A 12,758-nucleotide genomic window follows, 5' to 3' on the forward strand; every position below is an offset into this window, starting at 1 on the left:
TCCAAATTCCGGGTTTTTGTTGTTGTAAGTGCACGCTCTCAGCGAATGTCAAGGTCGATGTTGTTGTTGTGAAATTTAGGTCATTGACCCCATTAACAACGTGTTCTCCCTAATGAGTCCATGCCCATATTTGGTGCCCCGTCAGTATTCTATGCCCATATATGGACCATAAACCACGTGGTTCGTACCGGTGTTGTAAGTGTACGCTCTCAGTGAATGTCAAGGTCGATGTTGTTGTTGTTGACACACTTTGATTACGCAAATCAATTTTTCGGAAATTCACTTCCCCCTCGAGTCCTAGATCAATAACATTGTTCCCGTTAGAATTCAATGCGCATGTGTAACCTCCGCCCCGGAGGTATTACACATAGAAACATCAAATAAATCGACCTTGGAAAAAGAGGTCATTGACACCATTACGCAATCTTTCTCCCTAATGACTCTATGCCCATATTAGGACTCCCGTCCGTATTCTATGCCCATATATGGACTCCCGCTCGGAGTAGCACCCCCCATTCTACTGATATATCATGACCCCCCATAGCCCGTGGGGAAAGGTCTTCCAGTTACAAAATTTGCCCATTGTTTACGTATAGTATTTGCCATTGGGAAGTATGCATACATTTTTTTGGGGGGGGGGAGGTGGTGAATTTTCTGCTGGTGATATTTTTCACGGGGATAATTTTCCATGAGGTGGGAAGTTTCCAGGGGGTGATTTTTTCAGAGGAAATCTTACACTAGGCAAATTTGCCAGATTTCCTTTACGAAATTTTTCTTATGTCTTGCTTTCTCATTGCCGACTCAATTTTACTTGTGGACATGTTAAGGGTAATTGTCTGGGGTAAATTTTCACCAGGATTGAACTGTGTAGAGAATAAATCCCGGGGGAGGAGGGATTTATCGGTGGAGGTGTAGCCATATTTCCTGGCATTACTTAAAAAATGATCAGAAATTAAATTTAAAAAAAAACATTTTTTTTCAAGTGAATGTAAGGAGCAACATTAAAACTTAAAACGAACAGAAACTATTACGTAGCCAATATGAGGGGGGTGGTTACTCTTCCTCAATACCTCGCTCTTTACGCTGAAGTTTGAATTCTGTCTCAATTCTTTAAGAACGACTCCTGAAACACTTTTCGTTTAGTTAGAACAATAAGAAGGTTTTTTTTAATTACTGAAAAACATTAGCGTAAAGAGCGAGCTTTGAGGAGGAGCAACCCCCCTCATATACGTAATAATTTCTGTTCGCAAAACTTTTTTTTTTTTTTTTTTTTTTTTTTTTTTTTTTTTTTTAATACGAAACAAGAGACGATAATATCGTTTTGATGCCTTTCAGGGTCGAGGACAAAGGAGTTCTCTTTTGTGGTTCTTGAAAATCTGATAAAATTTTTCGAAGGACATCCAGAGCTTAGGCATTTTTTTCCAAAACGTATTGTAAGATGGATGTCCCTTTCAGATGGCTTCGGAAGCCTCAGTGTCTACAGTCTGTCTTCATACGATATGTAATTTGCCCCAAGCATTAATTGGTATACCTGCTTCTGAATATTTTCAAGCTTTTTTATGGTTTGAATAGAAATAAGACATGGCTACCGAACGGGACTAGCAAATTTGGTTTGTGATTGGACATATTTACAGTATGAACTGTGAATAATCAATCAATCAGTATCTTTATTGCCCAAAAAACACAAGGGTTCAATATAGAGTAGATGAGAAGACAAAAAAAAAGAAAAAGAAAGGAAGAAGAACACACTCACAAAGAAAACTATTCTACCAAGAATAAATTCAATATTTCTACTAACACATAGAAGGATGGACGCTGTTTGTCCTATCAAGCCTAGAAAAAGAGAGACCGCGATGCTGCTCAGCCCCGGTTAGTGGCTCAGTTAACCCGTAGGCTGACACTAGTCTTTTGTTTCTAGTCCATATGAGTATACACAAGAGAAATCGCGAAACGAAAATATACGGATCTAATAGTATTTTTATCAGTTGCCGTAAACATATTCCAAAATGGAGTCAATACGAGGACATGAGGCATCGCTAAAGTGTTGTAGACACGGGCGAGAATACGCCTGCTGTAGCAAGCTTTACAGCAAACTAGTACACCAAACGCTTTTCTAAGTTTCTCACTTAGATGAGAGATAAGGAGAGCCCTTGTTGTTTTTACGCTATCCCTATCGGAAGACCGAGATACTTAATACAAGCAGATAACTGAACACTCTGATTTCCTAACTGTACGCATCCAACATCACCAACAGATTTGCCGACAGCAAGGATCTCGATCTTCGAAACATTAAAATCGAGACCAGTTTTGGCATATTCCCTATGAAGCACAGAAAAATTCTCCTCAACAGACGATACAGTTCTACTTAATTTCAGAATGTCGTCAGCGTAACTGTGTATGGAAAAGTCCAAACATTTAAAAACAAAACTAATTCTAGCCTTTTTCAGGGGTGCAACCGCGCAAGTTTTTTATAGCTGCGGTAAATTTATCCCAACATAATGAATACTATTTCAAATTCTAATTGTAGCCTTACACATCACGTAAAATTCACGAACACATATTTTCATAACAGTAGATAATATTGCATACAGATATGTGATCGTCCATACCATATAACGACTGAGTCGTCACAGTTGCGTACCATACAGAAAATGGGAATGTACTCTAGATCAAACAGCACGAGAGACATCACGAGTTACAAGGAACTGAAAGTTGTCGTTATACTTTGTATTCGCCAGAACGTCGACAGGTATATAATGCACGTGTTCCCGACTATAGCCTTATTTATGTCCTTAATCATTAGTAACTCCAGCAATTTACACAGAACAAAAGAAACTTTTATAGGCTTTTAGGAACAACATTGCCGGCTATCTTTATCTTTTTTCGGAACAGGAGTCAATGAAACAACACAAAAAAAAATCGGGGACAATACCAGAATAAAAAATGATTTGGTAAAACAAATGTAGATGCTGCAGCAGCTTATCACTTGCATGTAATAAATGAAAACCACATAATTGATCATAACCATGCAAGAACTTTTTTGAAAGCAACTGATAGCACTGTAAATATCAGAGGCCATAACTACAAAACTAATTTCAGATTCAGTATCAACTAGACTATCCACTAGTAGGGATTCAGAGCGGGTTTAAGACTGGATCAGGTGGAGAGAATTCGCTAGTGAAATAGTTGATCCAGTCACTGTCACTTGGAAGCTCTGAAGCGACACCTTTTGACTTATTTCCCCCAATGAATCTCCAAATTTCATTTGGGTTAGTTGCAAGCCGCTCGCTCCTGCAGTCAATAGTCTTAGCTTTGTGATTGGCAAGACACTTAGCAAAGCAATGTTTGGTATATAACTGTATGTCATTAATGGGACCAGATTTTGGCCGGTCGCAATCATTCCATATTTGGTGCCAAAACTTTCAGGATTTGTAACTTTGCAGTAAAACTGAATTTATCGACCAGCCAGGTATTTCTGAACCCGAACGAACTTTACGTACAGGAACGGCACAACGCATTGCATGTGTGATTTCACTACAGTAAATGTTGATTAGAATTTTTTTTTTTCCGACACGATGAGGTCCGAGGATTATTGCAGCAGGAATGGGATCTTAATCGTGTCGAATGTGGCATCAAGCTCTGCTTTATATTCAACAGCATTTATTTTCTTCCAGTCACATTTGAATTCCCACTTCCGTTTCTTTTCATCTTTTTTAAAGAGAAAAATATCAAAGACAAAAGAGTTGGAGATTGGTAAATGATCCGATACCGATATGCTAAAGTCAACATGGCTTGAGCCATTCGCAGTCACGCCGTTCGAGCAGAGCATGAAATCAAGCGAACTTGTCACTCCGGAATTATGGATATACGTATACGAATGGTCATTTGGGACAACATACAGATTGGACAGAGCAGACAGAAGTATTTGAGATCTTGAGTGATCTGGCACTGAGAGGTCGCAGTTCACGTCCCCGGTGAGGATAACACGATGAGATGCTTAGGCACACTGCTGTAAAGATTTAGCAAGCTTTATTGTTGAACGTGAGAACTTTTCTTCGGAAGCCAAGTTCTTGTAATCAGTTGGTAAGTAGCAGCAATATACTATCAGATTTGCAAGTTTTATGCGAAGGAAATTCTCGTTCTCGACAAATACTAATGCCGAAAGGTGAGAACTGATTAGTATCGTCAGTCCGCCGGAAGGTCTTCCTCTGCCTGAACTCTTAGCTGGCACCCCGTAAAGGCGAGTTTTTTCATTCACTTTTAACAGGGAAAGCGAGTTGGCTGAAAGTAAATGTTCTTGTAGATACAAAACGTCGTTGCAAGACATCAAGCTTTCAATCAGTGGGAGTATTGATCCAGTATATTTTTTGATTGCTTTGTTCACTGTCTAATAAAAGGATTTATCCCTATTTGAACTATTATTTATCGTCATGGAAAGGCAGTGTGGTCTTCGAGATTACCTACGTCGACAGGGCTTAAATGGCGTAGCGAAACCCAATACTCAACTGCAGCTAGTTAGAAACCCCTCTATGCACACACATTTTGTCTACGCCTGTCTTACCTTCTTTTTTCCTAGAGTCGTAGACTTTAGAAAAGTCATAGCAATTGCAGCTTATTATAGCACAAACAGATAAGCGTTATCGTAATTTTACGTAGACATAGCTTATTTATAAAAAAAAAAAAATTCTGGTAAATAATGCAGTTATATAAACACGGGCAAAAATTAAAAGGGATATGATTATATTATGCATAGGCCTACTAATTACTAATTCTTTTTGTGTTGAAAACTAATCATCCTTAGTGTAATACAAGGCCATATCCAGGGGGTTTTACGGGGTTTGACCCCTCCCCCCTTGATATTTTGGTTCGACTCGGCTTGTAAAAACGAAACAAAAATGCATATAAACAAACTTTTGATGCCATTTTTATAATTTTTATTGTGAGGTGTAAATTCATCATTTAGGGTAGGGGAAATCAAACATGATTCGGCCAAAGGACCACGGATCGGCGTATGTACCATGCATATATACCTAAGTATGATAAAAATATAATACTTTAGAAACAAATGTGGGCTATATATATTTACACATTAGAGGGGTGGGGGTAAAGTATAGCAGGTCTGGATGCCTAACGTGTTAGGTACAATTATTTTGCATATTATATAGTAAGAATTGTTTTCTAATTTCACACTGTCCAAATACCAGTGGCGGATCCAGGGGGCGAGGGGTGCCCTCCCCCCTAGCGTAGTCTAAAGTAGTGTAATTTACTTAATTAACGCAAGTTTGCGTTAATTAAACTTGCTCATAACGCAACTTTATCATATCAACCTATTTTGCACCCCCCCCCCCCCCCAAAAAAAAATCATGGATCCGCCCCTGCCAAATACTTTACCCCTACCCCCCATCCCTAATGTGCAAATATATAGCCCAAATTATATATTTTCTATCTATTCTGTCACTTCTACTTAGATTGGATGTCTTTTCTCTTGCCAATATCTCTTTGAAGTTCTTGATTAAAGATCCCTCTTCAAATAGCTGGAAAGACAACTTCACACCCCAATCTAATTTTGGACCTGCCACATAGCAGATTAGATCATAAGGGCTATACGGGGCATTTATCCCTACCTTAATGAAGAACAAAATAAAAAAAAATTTGCAGGTGGCATGGGATATGAACCTAAGAATCCCGAGTGACTAGCCAGAGCTTCCACCCCTGGATCGACAGAGATTCCTAGCGATCTTTTTATGGCTTCTTGTCCGGACTTTACCGTTTTATGCAAAGGAAGAAGCTTGAAATAGTATTTAGATTATATTAATATTTAGATAATATTATAATGAATAATATCAGAGGAAAAAAGTACTAGTTTTCCTCTTTTGTAAACATTAATCACTGTATTCCTATTTCTAATTTAGGCGGCAATGAAATTAGCAGCCCAGAACCTGCAGCAAAATAATATGATAGACCTGGCAACTGGCAAAGCTTCTGATAATGCCCCTCCCAGATATGATCGACAGCTTGAAGAGTTCTACGCCATCTGTGATCAGCTTGAACTTAATTTGGTAAACACTTGCTTCTTATCCTTCCCTCCATTTTGTATTTATTTTGTAAAACACTGCTCACTACAGCCTTTTTAGCCTTTTTACTAAAAAATATATGAAGTGTAAATATATAACCCGTTTGTCGAATATACCGCTTTTGAAGAATATACTAGTTTGTGGATTATATCTAATTTGGGTCAATAAATCTGGAAGATGCGGAAAGCATCTTAGAAAGCAGTATGTTACATAAAAGTCATCAGTCTTGTTTTTGTATTTTAACATGATGTTGCACAAATATATTAAAAGGTGGCATTCGTTTTTTTATAATGGAACAAAAATAAATGGAAAATAAAATAACAAATAAAGAAAGCATTGCTAAGGAAATAAACGTAGGGAAAGAAATAATGTGAAAATATAGAAAAATATATGAAAATGAGTGAGATTATGGGGAAAATCATGAAAGTAATCATTTTTCTTTACTGGGAAAATAAATGGGAAATAAAATAACCAAGTAAAAAAATCATTACGTAACGAAACCAACATAAAGAAATAAATAATGCGACAAACTCGATAAACTGCACGTATACAATTTCTACTCGAATGGCGTGAAATCTGGATGTCGAAGCAAAATTCGACTTTGGAATTTACAAATTTCAATTTGATAAAGGAAGCTGGGCATGAGACGAATCTGCTGGGGTAGCTCAAGAGGTAGTATGAGGTATTTTTTCGTCCTTTCTAAACATATAACTCTGTCCATTCACTTGATGGATTTAATCCGTCTTCCCGTATCTTATTTGTTCTTTATACACTTAGGGATTTGTTATTTTCAATATATACCCTAGAAATAAAATAAATAAAAAACTAGTTTTTTTTAATGAAAGTAAAGAGCAACATTGGAACTAAAATCGAAATTATTCCGTATGTAAGGGAGGCTGCCCCCTCCTCAACCCCTGCTATTTACGCTAAAGTTTTGTTGTATTTTAAAAATACTTCTTAGTTAAATGAAACGGGCCTTGGGTTTGAGCAGGCGTTCTTAAAGAAATAGACAAAAAGTTGATGTTTGGTGTAAAGAGTGAGGGGTTGAGGAAGAACCGGCCCCCGAATATACGGACTAATTTCTATTCGTTTTAAGTTGTGAGGCGGCTTTTTTTTCGGATCTGAAGCCAAGATATTCTGACTGTTATTATTATTTGTACAAAAATAGTTTTTTTCACTGTCCTGATAAAAGTTTTATCCGTTTTCCAATATGTTTGGTTTTAAATCAGTAGAGAAAATGATGTAAATGAGCTTTTGAAGTATGGTGATTGCTAATTCAGAAATAAGCTCTTAAATATTATGAATATGGTTTTTGAAAAAAGGGAAGTACCTAGCGATTTTAGAGAAATTCCAATTAAACCAGGGATCAGATTAATTGTGGTAATTAGTGAGGCATTTGCTTGGTTTCTGTTGAACCCTATTACTTAGTATGCTGATACTTTTAAGAATCAAAGAGGGTGTAGATACAGTTTTAAGAAATGAACGGTGTTGTTATAGGAAGGGGAGAGGATACGACGATCCGATTTTCATTCTTAGATTAATAATTAAGAAGTGTCTGATTCACCAGACCCCCTTAGTCCTCAGTTTTATTGATTATGAGCAAGCGTTTGATCCAGCCAGTAAAAAAAAAAAAAAAAAAAAAAAAAAAAAAAAAAACTTTAGTGAAGGTCCTATCGTTGTAACGTATACCAGATAAATACATTAAGGTGATTAGTGCTATGTACGGTAACAACATTGCTGCGGTTAAAGTAGGAAATCGAGGTTAGCAGCTGGTATTGTATTTAATCAGGAGTTAAACAGAGCTATTTTCTATCCCCATTGATGTTGATCACTTTTATGGACTTTGTCTTAAGGGACACGGCAAAGGCCATGGGATAGCATGGAATCAAATGGGAAAGTAAAACTCTCAGTGACTTAGATTATCTGATGATTTTATTCTCATAGATGAAAATATTAGCAAAATGAATAATTGTTTGGACATTTTGAGATTTCAAAGTGCAAGAATATGTTTGAAAATTAAAGTTAAGAAGACTAAGTTGCTAAGACCAAGAAAAAGTGAAATTGAAGACGTAATGTTGGTTAACGAGAAGATCGAGGATGTGGACAGCTTTAATTACCTAAGTAGTATCATAGGCAGCACAATCGCACTGCCTAAGTAAAGAACGATGTTGGCACAATGTATTATTTATTTTTTTATTTTTTTCCAGACCAGGGCATTTCGTATCGAAGGAGTTGTCGTAGAAACTTCGAAAAGGGCTTATTCGATTGGAAATTGCAGTGGCTAGTACCCTTTTTAATAGTCGAAAGTGATTGGAGGACAACTAGCCTCCCCCCCCCGCCCCGCCCATCAGTCCCCCAAACACATCCAATCAAAATGTTGAGATAGCCATTTGGTTCAGATAGAAAATATGTTTTTGAGGATGAAACTCCCCCAAAACCCTCAGGGCAAGGGTTTTAAGTTATGCCCTGGGGGCATATAAGAACGATGTTGGCACAATGTATTATTTAATATTTTTTTCCTCTAGACCAGGGCACTTCGTATCAAAAAAGTTGTAGTAGAAACTTCGAAAAGGGCTCATTCAATTCGAAATTGGAGTGGCTTTTGCCCTTTTTAATAGTCGAAAGGGATTGGAAGGCGACTAACACCCCTTCCACACCCGCCAGTTCCTAAAACAAATCGAGTCGAAATTCATAGATACCCATTTTATTCAGCGTCGTTGATTATCTGATATAGATTATTCTTTTAGGAGGACACTCCCCCATAGTCTTCAGCGCAAGTGGTATAAGTTGTGCCTGGAGGGCATATAAGGTTTTTTTATAGAAGGCCTTGTCGTAGAAACGTCAAAAAAGGCTCATTCAATTGAAAATTTAAAGGGCTAGTGCCCTTTTTGATAGTCGAAAGTGATTGAAGGGCAACTAACCTCCCTCTCACGCTCACGTTTTCCCCAAACACATCTAATCAAAACTTTGAGATAACCATTTTATTCAACGTAGTTTTAAGTCCTGAAAATTAGGTCTTTGAGGGTGACAACCCCCCACAGCCCTCGGGGCTAGGGGTGTAAGTTATATGCCCTGTGGGCATATAAAGTTTTTATAGAATGTGTTGTCGTAGAAACTTCAAAAAGGGCTCATTCGATTGGAAATTGAGATGGCTAGTGTCCTTTTTAATAGTCGACGGTGATTGGAAGGCAACTAACACCCCTTCCACGCCCACCATTTCCCCAAACAAATCCCATAAAATTTTGAGATAGCCATTTTGTTCCACGCAGTTCAAAGTTAAGGAAATTATACCTTTGAGCAGGACACTCTCCCCACAGTCTTCAGGGTAAGGGATATAAGTTATGCCCTGGGGATATAAGATTTTTATTGAAAGCTTTGTCGTAGAAACTTGAAAAGGGCTGATTCGATTGGAAATTAAAATGGCTAGTGCCCTTTTTAATAGTCGAAAGTGATTTGAGGGCAACTAACCCCCCTTTCACGCCCACCTTTTCCCCAAACACATCCAATCAAAATTTTTAGATGGCCATTTTTTCAACGTAGTTGAAAGTTATAAAAATTAGGTCTTGAAAGTTTTAAAAATTGTCTGATGCAAAAAATACCATTAAAAAAGTGCTGAATGAGGGATTAGAAATGGAAGTGAAGAATATTCCTCCATTTTCAGTGGTACATGAAGCGAGTAACTTTATCAAAATCAAAGTTACAAATTATAAGGACCGATACGGCATAATGAAAAATGCAAAGAAATTAAGAGGAAAAGACTTGCAGTTTGGAAAACCAGTTTTTATTAGTGATGATGTTAGTAGAGAGGTGCGCCAAATTAGAAAGGAATTGGTGGTGAAAAGAAAATATTTGATGGAGAGAGGTGTTGAGTGCTGGATACCTCCCGTGGTACCGCCGGTTCTTTCTATTAAATCGGCTGGTAACGTTGAAAAGGTTGAATGGTTCAAAGCATTAAAAATGTAAATAGTGGTTTTGAGCTAGTTATTTATAGTGTTTGGAAAATATTTTTTTTTTTTTTATAGGTTGTATGAAAAGTTATTAATTATGAAGGTTATTAAATTTTGATTTGCTTATAAATGAATTTGTTAGCCATATTAAGCCCACTAAGTTTTATTTTGGAAGTTGATATGCGTATACATATCGACCGGTTTGTTTATTTGTTTTGTTTATTTTTGTTTCTTATGTTTACTTTATTATGATTGTTAATACGTCCTCGGATGTTGCAAGATGTAGAAGTTATTTGGGGAAGATATGGTTCTCTACTCCTCCTTTGACTTTCTCTTGCCCATATTTGATTTTTGATAATTGTTAATTTAACCAGTAAGTTGAGGGAACTTAAAAGGAGCCCGCTGGATGTGTGTTGATTGATAGATGGTGTTCTGCATTGGGACTATGATGTAAATGAGAATGTTGGATGTTTGGATTCCCGGTATGCTTTTTTGTGTGAGATGTGTGATTGGAAAAATATGAAAGAAATGAAAGTATAAAACATGAGCTTTCAAGGGATAAACAGATCATATGAGTTCCTTCATGAGTTATGTCTTAAAACAGAGCCGCATATCCTGGCCCTAACGGAAACTTGGCTTAGGGATTACAATTCTACTTTATTAAAAATAGAAGGTTATAATATGTACGTGCAAAATAGGGTACTACACCAACGTGGTGGTTTAGCTGTATATGTAAAAAGTGGTTTTAGTGTACAGATTAGGTCAGATTTAGCGGTCAATTATGAAATGAAATTTGAGTGTATGGTGCTTGATGTGCGTAATGCAAATAATAAGTTTATAGTTGTAGTAATTTATAGACCACCTTCAGATAATGTTGAGGAGTTTATCCAACTGATTGATGAATTTTTGGGAAAGTTGCCAAGTTCAAGAATACCATGTTTTATATATGGGGATTTTAATATTGATTTAAATATGGTTGATAGAAATAGTAAGGTAAGACCTAAGTTTTGGTTTTTATCCTGCAATTAACATATGCACACGAGTGACAGAAACTTCAGAGTCTATAATTGATAATATTTTTGTAAATATCAATTATTTATGCCCCACAGTAGTTATTAATAGTACATCTGACCATTTTGGGGTTGCAATATCTGTACCTGGAATATTTGGATGGACATCTGACCATTTTGGGGTTGCAATATCTGTACCTGCCTTATATGGATGGAAATGTACTTTTGAAGTTTAAGCGGAAGCTTAAAAGTGCAGATTTTGAGTTTATTCAGGATAATACAGGTATTGATAACAAATTTGGTAAATGGTACGAACAAATAAAATTACTATTTCAAGAGCGTTTGAATTTAAAAAAAACAAAGCAAAGATATAAGTTGCCAATTAAACCTTGGATTGCAAAAGGATTACTAGCCTCAATGGAAAAAAGGCAAGTGATGTATAAAAGGTGCGCGACTCAAGATTCAGCAACTGATAAGGAACATTATGAAGAATTTACTTGAAAGTTAAAAAGTCTTTTAAGAAAGTCAGAAATTGATTACTGTGCACAGAAATTTAAAGACGATGAAGGAAGCCCAGCTAAAACATGGCAACTGATTAAGTCGGTAAAAATCCCAAAAAATGAACCAATAAGTCCTAATAATTTGCCGTGGATGTCGGATAGTGGTGTAGCCAATAACTTGTGTACCCACTTTTCAGAAGTAGGGCTAAAAATATCGACATCTGTGGAATGTATAAATGGTGATGGTACATACCAGAATTTTCTTCCTGAAGCAAGTGATGCAACCATTTATCTTCAACCAGTGAGCGTGAACTTGAGGATATCTTAAAAAGTATGAAAAAATAGGCAGCTGGAATGGACTTTATAACCTTTCAAATAGTTCAAAAAAATTACCCTATTATATATAGTCATATGTTGTACCTTTTCAATCAATGTTTTGAATTTGGAGTGTACCCTAATTGCTTGAAAGTGCTTTGGTTATTCCTCTGTATAAAGGAGGTGATAAGGAAGATATGAACAACTACTGTCCGATATCTCTACTTCCAGTGATTTCTCATATTTTTGAGAAATTGATTTATAGACGACTGATGGATTATATTGAAAAAGATGTTTTTTCACTCTAGTCAATTTGGTTTTAGAAAAAATAAGTCTACACAGCATGCTTTATTATTTTTGACAACATTTGTTAACGATTGCCTAGATTCAGGTTTAAAGGTGGGTTCAATTTTTCTAGATATTATGAAGGCTTTTGACTGTGTTGATCATAAGATTTTATTGGCTAAGCTTGAAAATGCTGGAATTCGTTCTAAAAGTCTGAAATTGATTGCTTCATTTCTTGAAGGAAGAACGCAAAGTGTACAGCTGGGCACAGTCCTGTCAGAAGAAATGGTAGAAAAGTGTAGTGTGCCACAGGGGTCTGCGTTGGGTCCCCTATTATTTTTTGTGTACATTAATGATTTAAATGGATGCCTCAAACAACTGTCAACTCCAAGGTACACTGATGGCCCGGTGCGAGCAATACTTCCAAGTTTTGCTGATGATACTCAATTTACAATGGCTGCAAAAACAGAAGCGGATTTGAAAAATGGCATGAAACAAGGAATGGTGATAATCGAGAGGTGGATGCGAGTGAACAAACTGCTTGTTAATCAGAAGAAAACAATGTTCTTGTTATATGGCAGAAGTGCAAATTACTATCCATGGATTGAAGAAATTGAGTTAGTAAAT

General features: G+C 36.7%; 1 protein-coding gene across 1 annotated transcript in view; it reads left to right on the forward strand.

The window, feature by feature from the left end:
- LOC148949838 (mediator of RNA polymerase II transcription subunit 29-like) overlaps positions 1–12,758 on the forward strand; it is a 53,511-nt gene that overhangs the window by 31,032 nt on the left and 9,721 nt on the right. The window contains exon 3 of the mRNA XM_089091322.1: positions 5,913–6,059. Within this exon, the coding sequence (XP_088947448.1) occupies positions 5,913–6,059 (147 nt within the window). The remainder of the gene's footprint in view (positions 1–5,912; positions 6,060–12,758) is intronic.

The sequence above is a fragment of the Artemia sp. Qi Xiang Cuo genome, chromosome 7 (assembly GCF_049724085.1).
Source record: "Artemia sp. Qi Xiang Cuo chromosome 7, ASM4972408v1, whole genome shotgun sequence".
NCBI classification, from domain to species: Eukaryota; Metazoa; Arthropoda; class Branchiopoda; order Anostraca; family Artemiidae; genus Artemia; species Artemia sp. Qi Xiang Cuo.